Source organism: Paramormyrops kingsleyae, chromosome 13 (genome assembly GCF_048594095.1).
Source record: "Paramormyrops kingsleyae isolate MSU_618 chromosome 13, PKINGS_0.4, whole genome shotgun sequence".
Classification (NCBI taxonomy): Eukaryota; Metazoa; Chordata; class Actinopteri; order Osteoglossiformes; family Mormyridae; genus Paramormyrops; species Paramormyrops kingsleyae.
Window position 1 is genome coordinate 16,910,613 of NC_132809.1, and position 27,376 is coordinate 16,937,988.

General features: G+C 44.0%; 1 protein-coding gene and 2 long non-coding RNA genes across 10 annotated transcripts; 1 reads left to right on the top strand and 2 right to left on the bottom strand.

Moving 5' to 3' along the window:
* Window positions 1-1,845: 1,845 nt before the first annotated feature.
* On the bottom strand, window positions 1,846-6,433 carry LOC111846721 (uncharacterized). Of its 5 annotated transcripts, XR_002838941.2 has the most exons (5): window positions 6,288-6,433; window positions 5,466-5,559; window positions 3,983-4,050; window positions 2,737-3,902; window positions 1,846-2,035 (listed from the first exon to the last, which is right to left on the bottom strand). It is a non-coding gene; the product is annotated as an uncharacterized lncRNA (long non-coding RNA). The 5 variants fall into 5 exon arrangements; XR_002838938.2 differs by having other exon boundaries at window positions 3,983-5,559; XR_002838939.2 differs by lacking the exon at window positions 6,288-6,433 and having other exon boundaries at window positions 2,737-3,060; window positions 3,381-3,902; window positions 3,983-6,238.
* Window positions 6,434-7,405: 972 nt separating this feature from the next.
* Window positions 7,406-17,476, bottom strand: LOC140578188 (uncharacterized). The gene is made up of 2 exons (XR_011982245.1): window positions 17,355-17,476; window positions 7,406-7,761 (listed from the first exon to the last, which is right to left on the bottom strand). It is a non-coding gene; the product is annotated as an uncharacterized lncRNA (long non-coding RNA).
* Window positions 13,641-25,934, top strand: LOC111846706 (mitogen-activated protein kinase 6-like). 4 transcript variants are annotated; one of them, XM_023817175.2, is made up of 6 exons: window positions 13,641-13,799; window positions 18,310-19,461; window positions 22,267-22,411; window positions 22,985-23,149; window positions 23,279-23,480; window positions 23,565-25,934. In XM_023817175.2, exons 2-6 carry the CDS (start codon window positions 18,907-18,909, stop codon window positions 24,637-24,639), a joined length of 2,142 nt encoding a protein of 713 aa, XP_023672943.1. In that variant the 5' UTR covers window positions 13,641-13,799; window positions 18,310-18,906; the 3' UTR covers window positions 24,640-25,934. The 4 variants fall into 4 exon arrangements, with proteins under 4 accessions (XP_023672943.1, XP_023672941.1, XP_023672945.1 ...); XM_023817173.2 differs by lacking the exon at window positions 13,641-13,799 and adding an exon at window positions 16,469-16,622; XM_023817177.2 differs by lacking the exon at window positions 13,641-13,799 and adding an exon at window positions 17,476-17,619.
* Window positions 25,935-27,376: the final 1,442 nt, after the last annotated feature.

Consider the following 27,376-nt stretch of genomic DNA (forward strand, 5'->3'; position numbering starts at 1 on the left):
CGTTGAGGTAGGATGATAGCATTTACAGTATTCAGGCACTGGAGGATTTTTATTTTTTACATGTAAGGTAATCAGATATCTTGGTTCCGCCTCCTCTAGTTGCTTGGACCCGGTTCCTTTACAATCTTAACGGTTATCTCTCTGAACCAATAATTTTTCCTTCTGCCCTCAGATCATTTTTGTGTAAGTAAATCTCCTACAAGCTAACTTGAAGTGGAAGTGGTCAACTCCGCTATAATAAAAATAGTAATAGAGATAAAATCATAACAATGTAATAAATATGTAATAAATAAGGAACGTTATAATGGATGAAAAGGAAAAAAAATAAAACCAGAATTGAAAACCAGAAATGTGCAACATACCCCCAATAAAGTGAGCGCTACTTGGTGGAGAAGGTGTGTTTTTTTTATGACGCTTTGGAACAATTTTCTTATGAGGTGTAAAATTTCACAAAGAACAATTTAGTAAATTCCTGTAATTTCCTGAAATGGAAAAATATGACAATAGCGTAAGTTTTGTATACTGAGGGATGTGCTGTTTTTCAGAATCTTTCCCAGAATCTCTGTAAAACGTCTCTCAGTATTTTGCAGGAAGAAACTAAAGGTATAAATAACAGATCCCTTTTCGAGGCTGAACAATGGAGCCAAGTGGATTGCCCAGTACCCCAGAGTGGACAACAGGCCTGTAAAAGGCCACTTGTTTGGTTACATCACTGACTGGTGATTCAGAGACAATCACAAATGAATCAGTGTACTAATCGTTAGATCAGGGCTTCAACATCATTTCCCTGGGAACACAAGGATGCAGCTCTTTTTTCTGTTGGAAAAAGTTTTTTTCAGTTACAAAAAAATATGGTATAGCTGCTTCAGAGGTCTCTGGAATAACAACTAAAGGAAACAGCTCTGCATGACACCATCTGCGCTATCATTCCGATATCTGAAAACTAATTTGTGGCTCAATGGAAGCACTGTACAGTCAAAGAAATGTGACTTTCTCACTTTTGCCTGCCAAAAATCAAAGCTTGGTGAGTATCTTTGCAGGCCTCATTGTGTGGGAAGTCTCCAAAAAAAAGTTCCTCAGTGACATGTTGGAAAGCCGCTTGGCTCCACCTAGTCCCATTTACAATAACGCTTTGAAAAATGAGCCCTGTTCCCTGCTAGGCCCTGTGATGTGCAGTTAGCGGCCGCCTTTGAGAGCTGAAAGCACACTGCAGACTCAGCGTGGCTCTCCCACGGGATCACCCACAGCAAAACCACGCAGCCACACCTCGTGGTGGAAGCGCTCCACCTCAGATTAAAACATATTTTCTAGCCTACATCTGTGGAGTTTACGATAACTAAATATAATTCAGTCTGAATTTCTATGACACACGTGGACTCACATATACCCACTACTCTGGAACCCAAACATACAGATACTTGCCCATAATGCCACGGCACCGTTACGTGGGCAGGCTCTCCCACAGGGATTATGTCTTTCTTCTAAGGGTGCCAATAGATGCCTGTGTGTTCTAAGGCATTCTTCTTTAGAAACTGCACCGGTCTGTATCACAGCAGCGTTGTTAGAAGCAATTTGCCTCTCACATCTGACTTACATTATCACAGAGCATCACCCCTACATCATTGACGATTTTATACCATCATAACTGACTATGAACCCCGTATGAGGGTGATAAAAGCCGCGATCATGTAAGTGATACGTTAACATTTCTCTATCTCCACCCTGAGGATATTTTCAGAATTGCAATATAAAAGTACATTTATCCATGGTGTTTTGCCCATCTGGCCAATAATACATACATGCCAGTTTAATAGTTCCTCTTTATGACCCTTGTAACATATAATGGTTTAATGATGACTCAGTTTTGATGCAATCTGTGTTTTACCCCAAATAACAGGTTCTGATTTTAATTAGAATTTTTTGTGATGACTTCATTGTTATGGAGGGTGTGGTCTGATAGTGTGACTTTATAGGTGCTGTGGGTGGAAGGTTTTACTTGTGGGTTGCAGGGCCCATTCAGCTGACAGCAATTCCCCTGAAACGGATGAACCAATAATAATGTCAGCGTGATGAAGTAAACATAATAGCTGTTTCATAAGAAACCCTCAAAATTAAATACAAATACAGCATTAACTCACATGGATGAATAAACATATGTGGCTAATCATGCTTCCAGGTTATGTTTTATTAAATGAAATTAAGCTCATTTCCCCTAAAGTTTAAGAAAAACAGATCTTCATTCAAAACTTGAGAAATGATTCTTCTGTGATTTTGATTTAGTTTAGATTTAATCAGTTTCTAGACTGATCTGTTTTTAAAAAACTCTCCTTTCTCTCTTTTGTTCTTTCTTATTTCACTTCTTTGCGAAAAGGAAAGCCAGCCCTTATATTTAAAGGTTCTTTCCACCAGGAGGGTGCTCCACCAGTATCTCTGGAAAACCGTAGATGGGCTATTAGCTGCTGAAGAACAGGAATGGTAGCATGTGCTAAATGAATCTGACAGCTTGGCTAACGTGGCATGCTGTCTTATTGCTGACCACACCGGTGACTTGTGGCTTGTAGGTGACAGACTGCCATTCCAAGGATGGGTTCTATAATAAGGAAGCATATGACATGCCTCCCGCCCCCACCCCCACCCTCACCCTCACCCTGGCCCCCACCTCCATCTCCATCCTACACTGCTGCATATATTTACACACATGTCCACATCCACCTGCCCAGAGCTGCAGTGCCTCACCTTGTCTGAGAGCCACTGGGTGCGGGTGGAAAAGACAGAAATGTCCGTCATCCCGGCTTCGTTAAAGGCAGATGAGAACGTGGGGAACCAGCCGGGGGGAGGGGGGTAACCAGGCTCCTTCCTGTGAGGTCATCACAGCCGCGGCCACAGCTGGCAGGCTGCCCCTTTGTTTCCTGGGATTCCTTCTGGCACATCATCACTAAACGAGCTGGAGTGAGTTTAACAGGACGATGGCTGAGTAGAGGGAGCTCACCTCCTCCAGTTAAAGCTAATTGATTAGCCCGTGTTGCTGATGCTGGGCTCCCCGGCTAGTTTCCAGTCTGCCTGCAGGTGACAGTAAGAGATACTGGACGGACAATGTTATATTGCCTTTTCTTCTTATTCATGCAAGTCATACAATAGGTTGTGGTCTATTTACAGGGGTATTCAAATTTGGATTCACAGTTAGGCTACATATTATTTACTCTGATATTCCGATTCAACACCTCAAAACACGCCTATGTTGTAAACCTTGGACAGAAATGTCAGCGTTATTTCTTAAAGAATAAGAGCCAGCTTTGAGAGATGCAGTACTGTGCAAAAGCCATAGGCAGTCAAAGTTTAAAGCTATTTATTTGAGTAGTAAGTGTATATTATATACTTACATGGAATGTGATCCTGAATGGCTTCAAGACTGACAGAAGGAAGTATGGGTGAAAAATGGTCAATGGCTTAGAAACCAGAACGAAACCAATCAAGGATGTGGTACAAACATGGGCCACAGCTCTAATGGAACACACAAGGATGTTTCTTGGCAACAAAACTGAGAGGCAAAAATGCTATCATGTTCTCAAATGGGCCTCCGGGGGGCGCTTTTGAGCTGTAATCCACACACCCAGCTGCAGAGCTATGCTGAGACTAACACGCATCCAGCATCAGCTCGCATAAGCCAGTTATGCCCAGTTAGGCTAAGACTCACAGCTGTACCTAACCCAGTACTTGGTTGAGAGTTACAGGGTATGAATATCCCAGCATAGCCTTGTTGAATAAAGACATGAGGTGTGCAGGGAGTATCGCACATCCCGGTGAGCTCTCAGGGAGGGGGGGAGCTTTATGCAGTCAGCAGTAGAAAGTCCGGTATCTCCACATCCCCTAGCTGTGTGGCCCTGGAAGGAAGTCCTGTTGATCTAGGCAGATGAGGAGGACACTAGTTACTGGTCTAGCCTGACTGCTCACAGTGATGCACAGTGAAGCACTGCTTCCCCACCTGTCACTCTCCCATCCAGGCAGCCACCAGACGGAGCAGCCCTCTCATCGCTTCGTCTAGCTGCCTCTCTGAAGGAAAAGCCACATTCTGGCATGACCTCTGGTCGCATAAAAACCTGGACCCACATGCCACTTCCTTCTCTTTCCGCATGTTTCTGTCATGTGATCCATCAGTTACCCAAACTAACATACCAAAGCTGTCTTACAATATCTACAGCTGATTATATCATTATAGCATCAGGCTCTAAGAAGGAAATTGGCAGAGTATAAAATTCTGTCACCATTCCCTCACCACCGGTAAGTCATGTGAAGTACAACCTAGAAACCCAAGGATATAAAAAAAAACAATGAGACAAGCTTTGTGCATCCATTCACTGGGCCTGTGTTACTCTTTACATGTGTTTCGACACTAGTAGATATTTCTGCTCATGCTGCTAAAGATGGCTACACTAATACCTTCCTTAGAACTGAACAAATGAGATTTCAGTCAGACAGAAGGACACCCTGCCTGGTGTCATACCGCGGCTCAATCAGCATGATTACTCGGAAACCCCAGAAGATTCTGGGACTGCCTCAAAGTCAGTGGCACTGAAATGATTGACAGGCTTTCATTCTGGAGTGTTTGATGCCAAATGTCCAGCCCCGACTGGACAGGAAATGTAACTGTCCCCTGTGGTCCCTAAGTCCTCCCATGACTTGAATGATTGGATGATAAGTGAAAAGGAATCGGTATCCTCTCATTTAGATTTAGTCCTCTGGCACACACATGGTGTCAGTAAATATCATCTGTGTCAGAAGGTCTGTACTTGGAGTGCAGGAGTGCATAGAGTCCGTCACAGCTTATGCTGAGCCGAGGGCCCGGGGCACCAGGCCACCGCCAGTGCCCTGGGGGGGAGCCTCCTCTGGTCACATCCAAGCTGGAATGTTGCCTCCAAAGAAGGATGTGTTTAACTTTTGACTAAATGCATGGATTGGGATTTCTGTGACAAGGTAAATATGCAGACGTGCTGGGGAGCATGGGAGTCTTTGCACAGTCACATGACCAGACGGACACCTCTCTATGGTCTTTACACCGGTGCCTAATAGAAAGCCGTGACTTTCAATAAAACTGAAACATGAAAAGCAATTTGGGTGACAAAACGTAAACTGATAATTCAATAAATCTCATATTTCTCACGTAGGACAATGAGATTATAGTAAGAATAGTCACTATGAAATGTGACGCATTCAACATCAGGCTCGGGAAATTTAGGCATTTCAGGCAAAACAGACACATTGCACTTGATTTATCCAGTGCTTTCAGTTGAATGGGTAGCACTTTGGTTTGATGTGAATTACACAGCCTTCGGTTTGGCACTGGCTTTGCTGGGAAGCAGAAACCAGGCTGCTGATCATTATGCTACAATGCAACACGTATAACAAGGAAAGGCAGGGATGGATTCTGAGCTTTTTGATACTATTCATAAATCATCACTCATCGGCACCCTTTGGATGTCACTCAGATGCTGTCACTTCAAAGGCATGTGTCCCCTCCGTGATGACGTCAGCGTGTTGGCTCGGGAGCGTGTGGCCCCATACCTGAGGGAAATTTCTCACAGTAAACACGCCACTGCAGACATGCGATACTCTGGGCGCTGCCGGGACTCTAGCCAGCCAGGCAGACTTCGTACCACAGGGCCGGGACCCAATCTAACCTGATACTTATGGAAAGCAGTCTGAGTCGGGTAACACAGCTCTCACCACGCCCCCCCCCCCCCCATCTCCAGTTAAAGAGGTTAAATAGTTGCATGTTTTGATCCAAACCGCTTCAATGCCCACAAGCAGCAGCGTGCTAGTTGGCCTCCCAGGATGTTTCCGGCAATGCGGCTAGGGTGTCTGCTAACTGATTCATCCTCTGGAGATCAAAACCTGTTAGCATCCCCCACCATTGCCACGACTTGCCCCTGCTGTTGCCATGTGGCTTATGAGCGCCTCTCTGTGCCTGCCCCATTCGCTTATCTCGCTGTTAAAAATACCCGCTGTCTGCTCAGGCTTCTTCTACTATGTACTGCCGTCCCAGTACCCAGGCTCAGACACCCAAAAAGGCGCTTCTTTAATAAAAGGAGCGGCATTCCTCTTAAACTGCACCTTCACTACTTCATTTTCCCTCTGAAACTCAGATTAACTAGCCGACATTTCCCAGCCTTCTGTGTATACGTTTGGATATTAAAGTAGATCAAGTTATATATCGTCATGTAAGTTACAACAGCTTGTCCCTATAGTGGGATTGACTTGGCCAGCTTCTTCTCAGCTACTGAATAGCTTACCTGCTGTTTCAGCCCTTGAACCGGTCCATCAGGGGGGCAGGTTCTGCCTGCAGTTGTGTCTGCCTCTCAGCAACATGGGAGGAACGCACTGGACAAGCCCAGGCATTTACACTGTGGGAGTGGGGGGCAGAAACAGCTGGATGGCACACCTGGGTGGTTAGAAAATTTGAATGGGGGGGGGGGGGCACACATGACAATTTCCCAGAATCTGAAAGCACGCAGAATCCCAGCCCTGTGAGTGCCTGTCAGCTCTAGTTTTTTACAGCTGGATGCATAACAACACCACTGCGAGACACTCTCATTCACTGCGAGACACTCTCATTCACTGTTTTTTTTTTTTTTGCAGAATTTCATGCCACACATCTCATAAATCAGTTCAGTCCTAAATGCATTTATATAACACTATAATTTTGGATTATTAACCAATGAAATACAAGCAAATACTACTCAAGCAGTTCAGTTCCTTTTTTATACTGCTTTTAAGCATAAACAATTAAGGCATACGTTTTGACACTTTGCACTGAGCCATCCCTCTAGGCTGTGATCTTAGCTACGTATTGCATAACCAATTCATGAATGCAGCCGGAATGTATCTGGAATTCTTGTGCAGCTCTCCCACACTATCCAAGAACACATTTCCAAGGATCAGATGAAAAGCATGGCTGGGACACCACTTAGCAGACCCCTCTCAGCTCCTCCCCCAGCACACACTCCCTGGACCCCTCCCATCTACACCTCCCTTCTGGTCAAACAGCCCTGGAACTCCAGGGGTGGCCCAAATAGGGCAGCGGTCACCAGAAGCCCACCAGCCCCTGTGAACAAACCCCACCCACTATTCCAGGCTCTCATGCATCTGGTGCGACACGCACACTTTGACTCCTACGCTCATGTAAGAAATTTTATGGCAAATCTGTATTATTCCATTATGAACCTATAATTAGCTACATGAAAAGCACTGGGGCCGTTTGCAAACCCTACAGACTATTTACAAGGTAAGAAAACTGTTACATACATGTAAATGCGTGTGCATGTGTGTGCAGACTACTGACCAAAAATTGGCAACCCTGCCAAGTCCACACTCTTGTAGGTAATAACTATTAACTGCAGAGACATTCCAGTGCTGTCTACAGTGGTTTATTCAGTGTGGCTGTACTTTGGTGGTTGTAGCATATTAAAAATTAACCAAAGTAACCATGGTGCTAAAAAGTCCTTACTCTGTCCAACTTGCCTGGCAGACAAAGACAGACCATGTTGTGCTTCTGGGCTTCAGTGCTGACCTGGCCCATTACAATGATGTAATACATGGCTTGTGTTGCTTAGGATTTGGGTTAAAGGTTGCCTTAATTCCATCTCCAGAGGATCCTTGTGCGTTAAGGTTAGCAGAGAGGCCAGTGAGAGGACCTGCATGTGTTGCCCAACAGAACAGTGGACGACGCGGACGATCGCTGGCTGCTGTTGAGGCCGCATTCTGCACCTGAACGAATGGAGAGAATGCAGTAAGAAAGGAGCAGAATGCCCATATTAACCCTAACCCTGCCCAGGGAGTGGGCTCTGCTGTTTTGGGTCCCCTTGTATCTATTTATAGCATTTGATTTGATTAAAATTTCTATACAGTTGTATAGAACACCGTAGTACACAGTGCAGCCACGGGAAGAGAAGGAGTATCCTTCTTACGAAAAGGTATGTATATGAAACAACATTCATCACATATTGATCAATGTCATGCAATAACACACACAGCAATCAGCGACCATTGCTGTAAATGAATAGCCACTTCATTTCTGGGGACATCAAACCGTCACTAAACCCACAGATAAACATACGGGTCTTGGCTCCCATACTGGAGAAGCAGTTGGAAAATGAACAGGATGAATAAATAGTCTGGTACATAATGTTTTAATTTTTTTCCAAGATACCTGTGTAGATAAAACCACACACAAACATGGAAAATACATGTTCGTACATGATTGTCCACATCCAAGCTTGTATGGTAAAAATAGTTTAGTCTGAACTAAATCTGACCTACTGTAAGACTTTTGACGTGCCAGGAAAGCTGGCTGGATTAAAATGGCTTCAGGAAGATTTGAGCACATTGATGAGCAGGAAGAACAAGGAAAGGGAAAGAGATGTTAACATTTTCTGAATAAAACCAACATTTTTAGTGAGCACATTCTTAGAGAGTGCCCTCAGTGTTCCCAATGGCTCCCAGCCGGAGGAGGCGTAGCCAGATGAGCATGCCCCACACCCCAAGCTGCTCGATCGTAGCACCCTTCATCTGAAGCCGCTACCAAAATCTCAGAAATGCTCTTGCTGCTCAAGAGCGCTGGTGCCAGTCTAAATCCCCCAGAATGCCTTTCAGTGCCCCGCTACATGTGACAGAGTAAGCACAGCCCCCCCTTGAGCAGGTGACGCACTGAGGTAGCTCCCTATATTGGGGGGGGGGGGGGGGCGGTTGTGCATGGGTGCTGGCAGCTCTAGGTACAGTCTTCAGGTTCCCCAGCAAATCGCACATGTCCGCAAGAGTTTGATTTCAAGCACAAAACCCAATCCAGTCCAGTTCCATCAAGGTAAACAAGACTCAAACCTCCTGTCCTCCCCACTGTGGGTGGCCCACGTCTGCTCTCTGCTCGTCGGAGCCTGTTTCCTATCTGAAACATAATCCACATTACAGTAAACATTTCAGGCGCATAACAGGACCAGTACTTCCTGCCCATGACGCCACCAACCACCAGTCTTCAAGAAGGTTTATGGTAGGAGCAGGATAATAATGTAGCCATTCCATCGGGAAGCCCTGGGAGTGGTTCATGTGCTGATGTGTCCTCAGTTATTCATTCTGACACTAACAGTACATAACTAACATGTGAGCAGACGGAGATGGACAAATGACAGCCTTGACTCGAATCACACTTCTAACACCCATGTTGGTGGGTGGGATATTATTCTATATCACCTGTTTGTCAGGTCTAGGTTGAGAGGAGTGTCCTATGGATCAAGCTGTAGGAAAGACCCCCAGAAATCGCCAAGACCCCCCCCGGCCCCCAGTACTGTCTTGAGACACAAAATCAAAAGATGTCCAATCTATTGACCCACTTTTCTAATAACAGCATTTTCTTTCTCATTGTGACTGAGAAGTTGCTGTCTTGTCGACTGAGAAGGATAATTATCACATTTGCGCCCTGCTTGTCTGTTTCACATCATTAGTCATACGGCACCACACAGCAGAGCTAAAATAAGGAAAACAGCACTTGGTTGAGTTCTTGAAATCTGGTGTAAAAAATTTGCCTTGCGGTATACAGTTTAACATGCTTTTTTTCTAATATAACTGTTGAACTGATGAAGTGCAAACAGAAAAATAATCAAATAGAACAGATGTTCTATAATCTCTCTAGAAAGCTGACTGACCCAAAACCATATAACCTGGCATTACTGCATGTCACCATTGCTGCTGTCTGCAGCTGTTTTCAGTCCTTGCTCTGCTTCCCCTGGGTGTTGCTTTTATTGTGGTTGGTGTTGTAGCCCACAGAACACACTCCGGCACCCACAATGCCCCAGGCCAGCAGTGTCATTCTGTCCCGGAGGGATACAGACCCAAATGAGTACAAACTGCCCACCATCTCCCTCTGTCCACTTAGCCAGGGCCACAGTCGCCTTGACGATCGCGCCTTTTCACCTCTAAATAATGAGCTGGCATGAGCCACGGTAATGAGCAGATCTGGAGATGCGGAAAATGCCGGTGGGAGCTGGGGGTGGTCTGATTATGCAGGACCCTTAAAGACTGGCAGACGTCTTGCGTTTGTTTGACGCTGTGGGAAAAAAGCTCAGGTCCCGGAGCACAGGACCTGAGTGTGGATGGCAGGCTCCAGTCTGGGAAGGATTCCCAAATCCCATTCGTAAGGATGTTTGCGACATCCTGGGAGGGAGCTACAGGTAGATGTTTCTAGAGAGTTCCAGCTCCTGTTTTCTCCCAGGCAGCATTTTATCACGACTCCCCCCCCCCCACAAAAAGCTATCATTTGGACATTACATCAAAGAAACCCCGACCATTTAACAGCCAAATGTACACAGACCTATTGCCAAATCCCTGCTGCCAGTTCTGTCACTCACTGAAAGTTCAAGCTGTCAATATCCATTTGTTTGCATGTGTCTGAATGCACATGCATGCACACACACACATGTACGCATTTTCAAATCTGCCCTGCCCAACAGCTCACATAAATGAGCAACCTCTGTCACTGATTCATTGGGGTATCCTGTCAGTCTGGTCTGGGCTTTTCCAAGAAAAAATGTCTTAGATGTTCAAGGCGCTACCTGAAAGGCCATTGTTTGTACACTACTTTAGTTAAGCTGTGCCATCATCATCAAAGGGTCTTGACAGTTGCCAAAGGCTGAGACACCTAAGCGGCATCTGTTTGTACCAGTCAAGACCAGGCAGCAGGGACAAGATTTGCTTTATAATTAATCACTGTTTTATTTTTGGCTTATATTTTATTGCCTCATCAAATATTTAAAATATACTTGATTGACCCCAAAAACAAAACCCTAAAATGCTAAGCAACTGATGCTGATTTTTGTCCATCTTCACCTTAAATGCCCTTTAAAAAAATATATTTTAAGATTTATTGTGGTTGCAACTGGCTCATACTAATTCCTACTTCTGGACCTATCTGGTCTGTTGCTGATACAATCCATTTGTGTGAGCCATTATTCAGCAGAGCTACTTTCCTTAGACAGCCATTACACTAGTCATTAGGCTGGAATAAGTTGTAACACAAAGGTAACGTCATTTGGAGCTCAGAACATGAAAACTAGACCGAGACCCTCCTGTTAACGTAACGTTATTATTTCAGAACCTTAGAGCAGCATACAAAGGAACTGGACTGAAACGTAGCTGAACCATGAGCATCTGATATCTTCATAAATAAACAATGATGGCAGTGCACCGTGCCAAGCTTGCACAAACTGTGTATTGTCACTTAACACACCAAGCTGACAAGTGACACGTCCAAACAAAACATTATAGAAGTGAGCCCAATGAACAGGCAGATATGTATCAGCACTGAGCTGCAGCCATAGGTTTCACTGAACTTCATTTGTGTTTCTTATTTAATTTATATATTTTCAAGACAGTCATTTTAAGTATTACAGGTAGCCGCTATCAAAAAATTGACAAAACCTAAGGCAAGTCTGAAAATGTGTCCTTGTCCGTTTACCTTTTTTTAAGTGTCTGTCCCAGTTATATTAGCTTCCATTTGTGTTATAGCCTTAGCTGTCCTTAATCTTGCCCTCCAAATTGCCTACCAGGTGTGATCCTTGTAGACACTGTGTACTAAAGCTTTCTGATCTCAGTACAGGTCAGACAGAGACTTGCGTGATGGTGGGCTCTGGGTGGCTGGGGGGGGGGGGGGTACAGTGAGAGGGGTGTGTAGGAAACGTACATGTGGCAGGCAATCAATACTCTGGAGGAATTAAGCGACTGGAGGACCTGAGAGCCAAGAGCTCGCATACGAAAGGTTCTTCCCATTTGCCCCCTAATTTAGGCTGCAGAGGACATTCAGTGCCAGCAGGTTTGGATTAGAAAAACAAGAATGACCATAGAAGGACAAGAGGTTAACGAGAAATTCAGATCTTTCAGGAACCAACCCAAAGGGAGGTCAAATGCGGTGAAGCACCACTGCGACACACCGCTGTCATCAGAAAGCATTCTGTGAAAAGCAGTGAAAGCACAGCACAATAATAACAATCATTATGAATGTGACACGCGGAACTACACCGTAAATAAAGCTTGTAAATCTAACAACAAATTTGAAGCTTGCTGGATCTAAGCACAGCTAAGTAAGATGGTAAAAAAAAAAGCTTGAACCACCAAAGAAACTTATCAACTCTTTTGGCAGAGGGTGATAAAGTTGTCTGTGAGATTCCAAGAAACTGTGTCTGGCTTGTAAGGTGGGGGTGTATGATATCGATTTCCCCTCTCAGGCAAGCGAACAAATACTTTCAGGTCAATGGGACTATCACTCTTTTGTGGGAAAAAGACGTCATATCACGCAAAGTTTTTTAAGAAAACAAAATCAGCTCCAACTCCAGTTTCATCATCCATTCCTATTCATTTTAATTTGCAGTTCTCTGGATTGCCCTCTTCTTTCGTTATGCCTCTCCAGGTGTCCAAGAATGCTTTAATAAACAAAATAAATATAAATAAACACAATGTATAAAGCATTAGATAGAATAGAATCATTAAACAGAATATGTATTTCAGCTATGAAACCTAAAACAGTGGACTCATGCTATGTAGTTTGTCACGTTTGACTTTGACAGTATATTGTGATGCAGGAGTAAGGAAGCAAGTGACTGCATGTTGCTCTTATTATGTGAATACCAAGTAATGGAGAAGAGATCCACCCTTAAGCTCCACGCTTGGAATTGCAAGGATCCTAATTGGATAAGCAGCTGCTGAAAATGAATAGATTTTCTATAGTTCTTTGAAATCCCAGAACATTGCTCAAACGTCAAACACCGGCTCATCTTAAACTCAGGTGCTAAAAAGGAGAGGTGTAATCGTGGCCACAAAGACTGCATTATCCAGTAATTGGCTCAGGACATTATTACCAGGGGATTATGAGGGGAACCTTATTTTTATTCCTGAACTCAGTGCAGTGGTCCTTCTTACTCAGCTCCTTAAAGCACTGAATGACCTGCCAAAACTCTTACGTATAGCTATTGGTATTTTGGGCAAATTCCTGTTCTTGGATAATGATCACTGATACTCGATAGTTAGGCCAGCATGGTACAGGAGTGACTGGGTTATAGGGACAATCACAGTCCTAGTCTCTACCCGTTTACTCAGCTTAGATTTTATTCTCATATTTGACTACTAGATATGTTTACTGAAGTTAGAGAGGTAAAGTAACAAGCTCAGGCACAAGGGGACCGTCTTCTGGTACTTCAACACATGGCCTCTTTCCTAACTATGGTCCACACTGTAATAACACATAGAGCCCATCCACTGCAGTGAAGCACAGAATTTTCCATCCGGGATTCCTGTTGTACTCCTTCTCCATAACCATGGGCATCACACACATACTTGCACTCTGTAACCGACATGGCACATGCACTCACATCGCGTTGCCCCTCGGCAACGACAGCTGAAACACTGTAGGGCCAGAGCTCACAGCTCTGTACTGCATAACACAGGGACAGAAAGAGCGAGCACCAGGGAAAGGGAGGGGCAGAGGGCTGCTGAGACTGGCCAGCCATAGGTCCAGAGCTGTGGCAGGAAATTCAAGCCACCATACAGAGAGTAATCTCCTCCCCTTTCCCCTAAGTACTCTATAGACTCTCCGTGTCTTCCTGTGGTGCGCAGTACAAGGTAGCCTGACCGACTCCCTTATTCCTCCTGCCTTTGCAGTCTCTTTGCGGCAAAGCTTTACTCAAAGACAGATAACTAGATAACTGCCGCTGGTGGGCTACTACATGCCGAGACCTCGCAGAAGCGCTTGGAGGATCCCGGCCATGGTCAGTGAAACTTTATGGAACTTTCCTGCTGCTGTGTGGTAAACATGCGGTATTGCGTCCGCTTGCCTTTTTTAACGGGATGGAAAGGTTCAGTTACATCACCTGTTATTAAGTCACCGGCATGTCTCATAATTCCTGATCGCTACGTGGAAAGCATGCGTTATGGAGCGCATCTGTCACTTACTTCAAAACAGCTTTTCAGTTTCGCTGTCCCTTCATCAGTATGGTTTTTATAGAGGCTGCAGAAAGCAATTACTGTAAGTAACGGGACAGCGCAAAAACATGAGTGAAGACCTACCTGCGATATACAGAATATCCATAGACTACTCGCACGCCTAAATGCTGCTATGGAACACTATACGTTGCTCTAAGAAACTCGCAATCAACACGGAGTGTGAAACGACAGAGTTCTCCGTGAGATCACGCTTTTACACGCTAAGGGACATTTCTGCAAAGTTCACCGTTTATTGTTGCGGCGTTTTATGTGACGGTACAACTATGTAACAACTAACAAGTGACCGCAATTATGACTGATAAAAAACGATATGTGGTCGTTGCTTTAGTTGTCACCAGACCTCAGTAACAGACAAATTAAGAGTATGAAAATACTAGCATGTTTTACATATTAATTCATTCTTAACTTTGACTTTATAGGCCTAGAAAACTTTACCTGTTCTGTTTATATGTGGTATCAGGATAAAAATTTTCATTTTAGAACTTTGTGTGTAGGTGTGCCTGAGTGTGGAGGGGTTGAGTAACACATCCTAAGTCACTTATTAGAAGAGCTGAGATTGTTGGAAGAAATTAGGCTTTGCAGAATGGGGGTCGCATATCTATAATACTACTTACCGCCATACCAGCGTTAACTGGAAAACTCTTGATCTCATGTTCCGTTGATCAGTAGTACATATTATAAAAACATAATAATACATACAGTTTAATGTACCCTATTATTTAAGGACAAGGAAGGAAAACGGCTACAGCGTTTCGCCGTCCTCATTATTCTTGTAAGCCTTTGCGCTAACTTAGGAATGACGTACAGTACGTTCAGAAGCATTTAGGACTATGTACTGACTCGGCATGCTGTTCACCTTTTACTTATGTGTAACTGTTTCCGCACCTCGATTCCGTAAAGTACCGCGCAAGTACATCGAATCGCAAGGTATGTATAACAAATTATCAAAAATACAAGATAAAAAACGAAATAACGGTACTGCCCAAAATGAAAAATGTATTTTAGTCAGTGCTTTTGGTAACGTATTGTTGGAGACAATGATGAGCCTATGACTAGAGCCAAGAAGCCTAATAGCGACAAAGCTATTAAGTTGCACAACAAATTTGATGGGAAATGAGATCCACTTCGATTTCTACGGACGCTTTTAATAAAGCACCAAGAAAACCCTCCATTGTGTTATAAAACATAACATCTAAAGTGCGTCGGTATCACAGCTATGGTGCTATTATTATTAAACAATACCGTCTTGTAATTTGAGCAGAATCTCCAACGAGGATTTAGTGAAGGATAGCGTTTCACTGGCATGAGGCCCAGCTACCGGCATTTAAACAGATGCTGAAACTACCGTACCGAGACGAGTGTTCCCGTCCCCTCTGTCCTTACAGAACCTTTTTCTGACGTGCGGGCTGCCACACAAACTAACAGGGTCCAAATGCCCTGGCCAGTTTTTATATCATTTACTGTCGGTGGGCCATATAACCTTTTGGTTCTTAAAAAATATTATTACAATAATAGTAATAGTTTCACTTAAATGATAACACTACTTGCTCCCACTGTGCTGAACCACATACATGTAACAGGATCACACATTTCTCAATCAGTACCTTGCAATAATTTGAAATCTTTTTTGTCAATGGCAGATTATTGCTGAATTCCACAGTAAAAATCATAAGTGTGGGATCTTTTTATTGTATGCATTTGCTTTAATTATCATACGCACGCTCACCACAGTGGGTGTGTTTATGTATGTCACCAAAGTACGCCACATCCTACTACCAGCTAGCCAAGTCACAGAAGCCTCTTTTTTTGTGGGATACCAGGATGGTACTGATGACTGAATCTATACCGAGAAACAGGGGCGCCATAAAGGGGGTTAGAAATAGCACGATTATAATACACAGCATGTGCTTTCATGGGGCCCATTTCAGGCACCCCTGCCTGGGAACCACCAGCTTTTGTGTACTGATCTGACTCATATTCTGGATGGACAGTTAACATTTCAACATTGCTTGGCCTCTCTCCGCTCTTGCACGTGTCTAAAGGGGGAAATAACGGAACTGTGGAGCCAAGCAAACAGCACATACGTCATACTTTGTCATTTTGACTAATCTCCTTGTTCGGACGGGTAGATAAAAATCGATCTTGTGTCATCGCTTTCAAACACACTATTGAAAGACAATCAAATAGTTTGGAGGATGTCCAAGCAATCCCCATTATCGATGTAGCCAATATAATACCTCCCGAGGAAATGACGGAGTTCAAAAGTATTTTCACCATATGGCTAAATTAAATTTTACAAACTTTGCCAGCATTTATTTCGAGAAATAACCATGCAGTAAATTAACATACACCGATTATCAGCAATGACCAGCCACTGACAACTTGTCCCGCGACGCGACGCCTTTAAGTGCAGCGCCACACGGCCCCCGCCGCCTCTGCCTCGCTCTGAGTGACTGACGCAATCGCCTCCTTGGGACGTTCAGTCACAGTCAATGGCGACTGCGGCAGAGTCGCAGGGCCAAGGGTGCGCAGCGCCGAACGAAGAAACCACCGCACGGAAAAAGTCACAAATGAGACGGATGCGAACTGTAAGTAATACGGGTCTGTGCGGGATGAGCCGTAGACCCCCAGCCCGGGGTTTCCCGTCGGAGCCTTTCGCACAGATGGCGGTCTTTTGTGTGATAGCATCGGACCCTTTGTCTCAACCTCGGGCCGTGAGGCACGGCCGTTGCTGCCGCAGTTTCGTACGCTGTAGCTGCCTACAGGCCTCTTTATGGTATCGTCCAGCGACTGTCCGGCTAAACTGGCACTGTAATTAACGTATTATCGCCGTGAATGGTAGTTATAAGAAAAAAAAAAACGTGCCCCTCGCCCACCTCGCCTTACGGTCGCTTGTCAGCCGGTCTGACCAGTTACGCCGCACGGAAGCTGAATATCAAAAAGCGGCCGGTACGATTCCTCTAATACATACACTCCGCTTTTATAGGGATTAAGTACTCGCGGCACAACGCTTGCTGTTTAATAAGCTATTATGCTCATTTGGGAAAATACCGGTCCGTTTCACACCCAATTCGCTTCCAAGTATTTACTCCGTACACGGAAAACTAGTCACCTAACGAGTTATTCTCGTTTGCTGATAGATAATCGACATTAATTCGCCAGGCTCGGTGACCTTTAACTAGCCAATTTCCTTTCATATCTGTGGTCGCTTCTCCGGTAAGTTGTATCGGGCGCGCGCTGTCTGTTGCGTAGGTACGTTTTTAATGGGCAGTTTGGGTAAATACCACTAGTGTGGTTAGTCGTGTCCGTAATCTGCGTACCTACGCACAGGCGCCGGTGTTGGTCATAGTTAGCAGCGGTATAGACGAGAAAAACGACTAACTTGGGCCGCTTTGCCGCTTCAGTTCCGCCAAATATGGTGAAGGAGTAACAGTGGCGCGTGGTGAGGCGGACACGTCACGCGCCGGCCCGGCGGCCGCTGCCGAGCGCGACTCACTTTTTTTTAATGGCTCTATTTGTCTTAGTATAAAAACGTCAACAGTTACCGGTTTATCCTACTGGATGGATTTATTCACTTCTAACCTGGTAAACGATGATGTGGTTATGACGGCGCTGCTCATTCAAATACCGATGACCGACAGATTTAACTCCGTTGCCCGTAAATTTACAGGGTGGTCGCAGCCTTAACTAGGTACTTGATTAGTTCAAAATGAAACTGTCCCTTCATCATCTTTTCGTGAAGCGTTCTGTTGCATGTATCAGCAGTTCAGGATTTGGACCTGTAATCTCACGTCTCCATATATATTCGCTTTCTAAGCACTCGGTTACTAACACATCAAGGCTAAGCTAACTGGCTCGTGAAACGACCGTTATCAGACCCGGTCTGTTCTCAGACATTTCTCAAAACAGGCCAAATACTTCACTTGCACTACAGGGCTTGTCTGTGCCACTGTATTCCCATCTGGACCTGATGCGCCAATAAAAAAAAGTTTATGCAATTTTTGATTTTATTTTAGGGGTATTTTTGAGATTAAACGTATAGGACTTGATATTCATTTTGGGGAGTGGAATTTGGCTACTGATATAATTTATCTACTACCTTAATATATTTAAAATAATCATTTTAAATGTACCTGAAGAATTTTTTCGATGAGGACTGATGCTTTGTACACTAAATAAAACTGCTTAGTGGTTTGCTTGAGATGCAACAAGCCATAGAGTATAACAGACAATAGTGTGAACAGTAACGTTTGTTTTTTCTCCTTTCTGTTTCAGGTTACCTCACTGTAAAATGGAGGATAGTTTTGATTGCGACTGTGGTGAGCTTGAGCCACCTGATCACTGAGGGGAGCAGTACTGTGCTAGGGACAGCTGAGACTCCAGAACCTTGACCACGTGGTCAAAACAGGAAGGAAAAGTGGGGAAAAAAACAAACAAATTCCAATACTGCTAATGGGCAGTGTAGAATGAAACGGCCTGAGATCAGTCACACACTGAATGTACCTGCACTGTGAAGATGGTATCCAACATTTTTATAGCGTGTCATATATTAAGATCTATTTAAACTGGCCTCAAAGTTCCTCCCACTGTAGTCTTTTCAACGTTCATTTGTGTTAAGATTTGGAAAGGAATCCGCTTTAGAAACTTGCAGTTTATATAAGAAATGACAAAATATCCTGGCCACATATCAGAGTGTTTTCTCAGACTGCATCGGGGGAAACTGTGAGAGCCAGACTAGTAGAGAAACCCTTGATTGTCTCACCCTCAAGAAATTAATCCCCTCTTGCCAGTGTTACTGGAGGGGGAAAAAAATTACAATTCAAGTGCATTGGGTCTCCCGAAAAACAACAAAAACACCACAACCTCAAGAAAATGGCTGAGAAGTTTGAAAGTCTCATGAACATTCATGGCTTTGATCTGGGCCCTCGTTACATGGACATGAAGCCCATGGGCTATGGCGGCAGTGGCCTGGTGTTCTCGGCAGTAGACAACGACTGTGACAAGCGTGTGGCGGTGAAGAAGATTGTGCTCACCGATCCCCAGAGCGTAAAGCACGCACTGCGCGAAATAAAGATCATCCGTCGGTTAGACCATGACAATATTGTGCGGGTTTTTGAGACGCTGGGCCCTGGCGGGCGGCAGCTGGTTGAGGACGTGGGCTCCCTGACGGAGGTCAGCTCGGTGTACATTGTGCAGGAGTACATGGAGACGGACCTGTGCCGGCTGCTGGAGCGAGGGCAGCTCTCTGAGGACCACGCCCGCCTCTTCATGTACCAGCTGTTGCGTGGCCTCAAGTACATCCACTCCGCTAACGTGCTACATCGCGATCTCAAGCCCGCCAACCTCTTCGTCAACACTGAGGACCTGGTGCTGAAGATCGGGGACTTTGGCCTGGCACGTATCCTGGACCCACACTACTCGCACAAGGTATTGCCGATTGCATGTAGTACAGTATCATTTTTGTAGAAAGAAAGGAAGGATTTATCAATTCGGTTATGCACACACCCATAACTATGCAGACTTTGTCAACACTGCATTTTGTGAGCTTACCTCAGTCTTCTGGTAGTGCATGCAAAATACCTCCTTCCATCAAACAAACAACTTTATTCAGATTAATTCCAGTGAATTTTCTTCCTGCCACTACTATTCAAACTTCACTGTCACTATCAACTCCTTACTACACAGCAAAGATATCAAAAGGAAGCAAGAATTTTGCTCTTCTTTAGTATTCTGCCACTAATACACTATACTTTACAGCGTAATATACTCTGTATAGCACAATGCAGGTTAAATACTCACTTGCCCTTCTTTACTTAAATACATTTTTTAATGATGACCTTATGCATTGAGTCATACATACATTTTTACTATAAGAAATGGCTGTGGGCCCAGCATAGGACAACCAAGTTGTTTTATTCTGGCATTAAATTTGCCAAATCAGAGGGTTCTTGTCTTTGGGGGCCCTGGGGTGTAGCAGTCAGATGCTACACATGTTTTAGATCAGCCCACATCCTATCCCTCCCCTGTTGCCTTTTCTCCTGTATAAGCTCATGTGGTCTCTCGTGTCTGCTGCTGATTACCACAGTGCATTCAGACATGGTTTTAGTTCTGTTTTTAGTTGAACTACATAGTTCTTTCACTGAATTGTTACCTCTATGAATCTGACATATTGCTGGGGATTTCTGTAGGTGCTTGAAAAGAAGTCCTCCACCCCAAACTTATGGTGCCGAACGTTTAAAACCATTAATAAGTGCTATACACTGGGTAATATTGATATGGGTTCTTTAGGAGGAATCTCTGAATCCTGGGGTAGACTGCTGACCTGCTTTTAAAAGGATTTAAAAGGATTCTGGACAAAATAAAAGAAACTGTGGTTTGACTTGGTAGGCTGTTGACTCCATGGCATTGATGCCTTAGCACTGGTAAATGAGTGCCCGTTGGTGGCTGGCTTTAGAGGACCCCAGATTTGTTCCAGGCAGATGATGTTCAACTGAAGCATCTGTCATGAAGTTAGTAATTCTCATTATTGCTGAATAATATCTTGAACAGACGGGTAGGGCATCCTTCTGTAGAAGGATCCTGTTTAGTTTTGGTTAAATTAATTTCTTACATTTGGTCATTCATAGTCAAGAAATCCCTGAATCATTTTGCAGGTTAGTGCTGCTGGTTATCCATCCCAGTCGACTTGTTGGTGAGGAGTCTAAAAACAGTGTTTGGTCTCACTGTACTTTTGCTTAGTGTGCAGTGTTTCCCCTACCATTATATTAGGGGGGCACCCCGCCCCCCCTTGACGGTCAAGTTAATTTTATTTTCTATATAGCGCCAGATCACAACAGAAGTCATTTAAGGGTACCTTTCTTATAGAACAGGTCTATACATTGTTCTTTCATTTAAACTAAATAGTCTTATGTTATTTATCTTATTTACACAACAGCTTGTCATTTTTGTCTTTACACAGTTGCGCGTTTACAATTCTCCTCTGCTCTCTGTATCGCGCATGGCGGAGTTCCGCCCCGATGCGCACGCACAGACACGTGCACACACACACAGGTGAGCACACTCCCACCAGCGGACAGAGAGCACGCTTCGGAAAATATGTTGCATCAACCACCTGAAAAGCAGACAAAAATGTTTGTTTTTTTTTTTACTGCTGTCATTAAAAGAAACACATGAACACCATGAATCCTGTCTGTGTACGTCTGCCCCCCCCCCCCCCAAAAAGCTGTAAACTTACGGAAAATACTGGTGTGAGTCAGGGAATGCTGTGGGGCTGAACATCGACCACTCATGACTCCCTTAAAAGGCATCTCAAAGGCAGCCACAGTGAGGCAGAACGACGCAGCCTAGTGTGCCTTTCATGTATTTGAACTTCTATTTTTACATGTTTTACGTATTGTTTACATGTATTTCTGTCCCAAAGCTATGTTTAGCTTTTTATCAAAAGTGTTATCATATAAAAGGCTAGTGCCAAACCTGGGTCCCAGGCTTCTCTCTGAGGGCTGTAATGAGAAGGCCTCCATATGCTGGTTCACACCTTCATGCTAGCGTGGGTGGAGTGCTCAGAGGGGCATTCTCCTTTTGGAGTCCGTGTTAAATGTGACGACTGACTGATGCTCACCTGTTGTGAATTTCTGGTCAAGGTTCCGATAGACAGCTTTGGACTCTTATGGTTTGAATGGTGGCTCTTTTGGTTTGGCACAGGCATTAAACAGCTTTGTTCTTTGAACATTACTCTACACTGCTTCCAGGGTGCCTTGTTCCAGACTAATTAATTTCATTCAACTAATCCACTTCTAATCGCTCCTGAGTACATTGCGTACTTGCTGTTTCGTTACTCTCACCATGTCACTATTGCTGGTCACTTCATTTTTTTTTCTTTTTTCTTTTTACTGAAAGGTTACTGTAAAGCTCTTGCAGTTCATTCTTGCACCAGATTATCAGTTTTCCTGGATAATTCTCTGAAAGAAGCTGTGGAAAGCGGATGGGTACAGGCCCCCCCCCACCGATGCCAAGGGGGAGAGTACAGGAACACCCTGTGTTTTTGTGCTTTCGACCACTGCTGTGCTGTTAGGACTTGTTCTCCATTTGTCACATGATTACATTGGCAGACACTAATCACAGGGTCATTTCACCTTGCCAAGGCCAGAACTTCCTGTTCAGACGTGTTTAGCTCAGAGGGTGTCCTTGGTGATGAAATCACCAGCTGACATCACACTCGTGTCTGCTTTCAAGGGCCATCTCTCTGAAGGACTCGTCACCAAGTGGTACCGGTCCCCCCGCCTCCTCCTCTCCCCAAATAACTACACCAAAGCCATCGACATGTGGGCGGCTGGCTGCATCTTCGCTGAGATGTTAACAGGGAAAACCCTCTTTGCAGGTCTGTTTCATAGCAACCTTCCCCAGTGACCCTGTTTAATTTTCCATGTCCCTCAAGACAGCTAAGTTTCCTGTAGAAGAAGCAGTAATAGAAATGTCAATTATCAGAATTTAATTCTGGACACACAAGCACCCTACCTTTTCTGTTGCTCTTAACAGAATGTGTTTGAGCTATTAAGCAGTAAACACAAAATAATGTCCAGAAATGCCAGTTTGCAAGAAAATGTAAGCATATTGTAGCTTTTAAAATCTGTTTTAATTTTAAGAATCTTAAAGTTGATGCAATCGCTTTAAACTGGACTTCGATACAGTTAATTTGACCTATTTTAGACTAGCAAACTTAGTTGGCTAGTTTTTTTTTTTCTTTTGTGACATAACCACTTCAGGGAAGTAGGTCACCTGCTATGCATCAATCTGTGCCCTTTCCACCTTACGTAGTTTCCACCCACAGCAGAGTTGAGTCAGGGGAAACCCCCCTCCCACTGTTTGTATGACAAGATGACATTTGCATGTTCTGCAGTGAACTTACTTTTGAAACACATGCACTGGCTCATGCGATTTCCTTCTTAACTAGGTGCCCACGAGCTGGAGCAGATGCAGCTGATCTTGGAATCCATCCCCGTGATCCACGAGGAGGACCGACAGGAGCTGCAGAGCATCATCCCTGTGTTTGTTAGGAAGGATATGTCTGAGCCCCAGGCCCCTCTGGCAAAGCTGCTCCCGGGGGTCAGCAAAGAGGGTTAGTAGTGTACGCCGACGGGCATCTGCCTCCAAAGCCCACGTTCAGCGCTGCCGCTTAATTTTCAGAGTACCATTAGAGAATTCTGTTGGTGGTCTGACAGGAATTCTGTGCCATCTCATTAAACAGCCCTTGATTTCCTGGAAAAAATCCTGACTTTCAACCCCATGGACCGCCTGACAGCAGAAGAAGCCTTAGCTCACCCCTACATGAACGACTATTCTTTTCCCCTGGATGAGCCCATCTCCAGTAACCCCTTCCACATCGAAGATGAAGTGGATGACATCCTGCTGATGGATGAGAGCCACAGCCAGGTGTACAACTGGGACAGGTAATGGAGCTCCATTTAGTAGTTGGTGGTAAGCCATATTCAAGCCATAATTAGGTGCTAAATCTGTTCTTGCTAACCTTTTAGATACCATGAGAGCCAGTTTTCAGATCAAGACTGGCAACCGCACAGCACTCACGAGGCAGAGGAAGTCCAGCGAGACCCCCGGGCCATGTCTGATGTAATGACTGAAGAAGAGGTGCAGGTGGACCCCCGCAAGTACTTGGATGGAGATTGCATAAAGTTCATGGACGATCAGGCCTTTGTCTCTCGCTTCCCCTCTGAACGCTCCTGGCACTATGAAGACCACCATGAGAACAAGTACTGTGACCTGGAGTGTAGCCACACTTGTAACTACAAGGCGGTCTCCTCACCATACCTGGATAATCTGGTGTGGCATGAGAGTGAAGTCAACCACTATTATGAGCCCAAGCTCATCATCAACCTCTCCAACTGGAAGGAGCAAAGCAAAGACAAGACGGACAAGAAGGGCAAGTCCAAGTGTGAGAAAAACGGGCTGGTCAAGGCCCAGATCGCTTTGCAGGAGGCCTCCCAAGACCCAACCGAGAAAGACAAGGAGCAGGAAAAGCACCAGGCCTTCGATTTTGATTCCTTCATAGCCGGCACTATCCAGCTCAGCCTGCAGCCAGAGCCAAGCCTGGAGGTGGGATTTCTCAATGAGCTGAATAGCTCAGTTTCCCAGCTGGAGCTCCGAAGCTCCATGTCGAAATCTGTTAGTCAGGAGAAGGAAGAAAAGTGCCTGGTGAACCTTGCTCAGCAGGAGGGACGCACACCCAGTCCTTGGGAGACGGAGCCAGAAGAGAATGGTTGGATCCACACGGCACACTGGGAATCCAGCAACGATGAAAAGGAGACCACCTACACAAGCTACCTGGATCGGCTCTTCTGCAAGAAAGAAGAGGTGGTAGAAGCTCTAGAGCCAGAGGTCCTGGAGATGAAGGAGGTGGATGAGGGCTTTCTCCCCAGAAACGGTGAGATTGTGTTCAATGTGCAGCTGGAGTCCTTGGCCCTGCCTGGATTCGAAGGCCCTGCTGATTCATCCCTTAAGTCCATACAGGCCACACTGACACCACCAACTGTCAGGTGCTCCCCTCAGATTGCCCACAAAACATACAGCAGCATTTTGAAACATCTAAATTAAAGATCAGTCACACTGCAAAGAATTATTTTTCATTGTAGTATTCATATTATTTTGTATGACTCATCTCATTTTTACGTATGGTTACTTTTAGTATTTTTCAAAATATAACACAGTGTTCAAACACTTGTGATGAGTGTCATTAGACGCTTTGAAAAGTTACGGGGATTTACAGGCTCACCTGTGTTTGAAAGCTGGTGTATCATTTGAACACAGTGTACTGTAGACTAAGGCTGCTCATCACTGGGATGTAGTTTGCAGCGTCTGTCAGGCTATAGAAGTTACCGAGGCACTATACCAACTTGCTTCATCCAGTCACTGTCCAGTCAGTCTGTTTCGGGGCACTTTCTCCAGCTGTGAAAACTTTCTGGATTGCTGTAACCCAGAGTTCAGTAACTTTGCTGTAGAATTGCAAATCTCGGAGAGGGAAGAGATCAGTCATGAAAAAATGCACTAAAATTTACGGGAGAACTTTTCACTGACACCTCAACACAGGCTGTATTTCAGCTTTTTTCCCCTCTTTCCTTTTCAAACCAACTTGAAGATTAATAAATTTCCCCCAAAGTTGATATCTATTACCATACTGTACCAAGTGTGTTGCCACATCAGCAACTGATAAATGTAGGACTTTGTAAACATGTTATCTACCTCAGGGTAACAGTGAAATGTTCAAAACTACACTAGTGCTTTACACACATTTGCCCCTGACAATATAGTGCAAATTCTGCTTTTTTTTCCCTCCACATTTGCCATAGTGAAGTATTATCATCATGGTTTATTTATTTTCAATTTAAGAAAGAGTTGTATTTATTTTTAAGGACATTATTTTTGTTTGAAGCAGGCATATTTCCATACTCATCGGTCTCTGCGCTATGGTGATGTGAAGTCATTACAATCAAATGCAAATGACTTGTTAGCTTTATTTATCACAGCCTGTTTCCTTATGGAAAGCTTTTATGTATAGGTGCATTTCATTCAGAGGGGAAAATGCTTTATGGGATTGAAAATGGACCTACTAGTCTTATTTTTTATTTTTTTATTTTTACATAATGTACTGTTCATTTGGTAAGACGAAACTAATGAAAGGTACAACACATTAGGACTTAAGCGAAATGCTAATTTTACATTCATTTTAATTGTTTTTATTTTTCTTTGAACAAGCATGATTGAATTAGGTTTAAGTGTAGTAAGTAGAAAATAGAACTTGTTTTGCCTATTAATAAATACTGGTACGTTTTCCCCGTTTGTTCCCCTGTTCTAAAGCAAAGTTGAAATTAAAATGGCGAGTAAACATAAAACCTGCTTCGTGGTTTTAAATAAGTCTGTGGTGATCATCTTTCTGTGCTTCTGCTGCTATGCTTGGAGTTAGATGCTAAATTTGAGATATTTACTTTTAGAAACAATTGCTCCACAAGCATCAGTTTCTGTGAGGAAGTCCATTTGTTGTGTGGTTTGTGTCTAAAATGTAAGCGGTTTTCAGCACAGATATATATTGCAGGTGCAAAGACATATTTTGGGGATTACACCCAATAATAAGTGTGCCCCCTGGAATGCCTGGATGGACTAGCATCACTCTGCTTACCATACTTACTCACACTTCATGCGTCAAGTTAGGAACACCAGAAAGAAGCTAAACGCTTTTTCTAGGGTCATAATTACTTGTTTTCTTGCTAGACTCCACAGTTCAATGTGCCCAAGGCCCTAGCTAACCTTTGAACCTCAGTGTTTCTGCACAGAATAGAAGATTAGGATCTAATATCATGCTTAACTGCCTGTATGCTTGCCTTCAGACTCTTGGACTTGGTCACGCCACCTCTGCCCATTTGTAATTTGTTGCCTCACCTCTGAAGTAGATGCGACATCATGCTGAGTCATCCGTCAGTCACAGTGACAGAATTTGCGCTGGGGTACTCCAGACTGCTTGGGTGACTGAGGCTAGTTTCAGCTGTGATCGCTTTAAAACCCTTAGCACCCATACCAAGGATTCAAGCATAAGCTGCTTTGGGGCCAGTCAGCAGCTTGTCTCATTAAATACAAGTCCATTATAACTCAGAACTCTAAAATGTGATTGTTCAAGAGGTTGGAAAAGGAGGGTGCCTCCCTAGACCTTTCTCAATGAATGATTCATGCTAAACAAACATTAACCTAAACTATACTAGATACGCAAACTGGCTAGGAACTTGGACTAGTTTTTAATGGGGTTACAATGATCTCAGTATCTGCATGGTGTTGTCAGTTCTCTTTGATGTCAGGCAGTTTTTTTAAACAAAATCCTCAGGGATACTTTATCATAACATTCAGATATTCTGGTAAATGTGTGCTTAAATTACAGACCCATTGCATTTAATCATTTCCACCTTGTGATAACACTTTAGGCTGTCATCAGTGTAATTTCAAAAGATCTCAATTACACATGTCTAGGCAAACTGAAAACAAGGTCAGAGCACAGCTTCTAAGAAGATTCAGGCCAGTTTATAATATTTAATAAGTACCAGTCAATTAAAGTATAAAATGAAATAGTAAAATGTCTGGATTGATGACTAAGTAGTGATCCAGTTTTCCGTATTTTTTAATCTTTTGTTAAAAAGGAGAATTGGAAACGCCGACAGAAATGAAAAACAGCATTTTTCAGAAATCCATTCAAAAGTCTAAACATTCTAACTTCAATGTGAAAAGGCTAAGTTACGAAAGCATTTATCAAAATACATATTTGGCAATCAGGAAAAGTACGTGTTAGTAA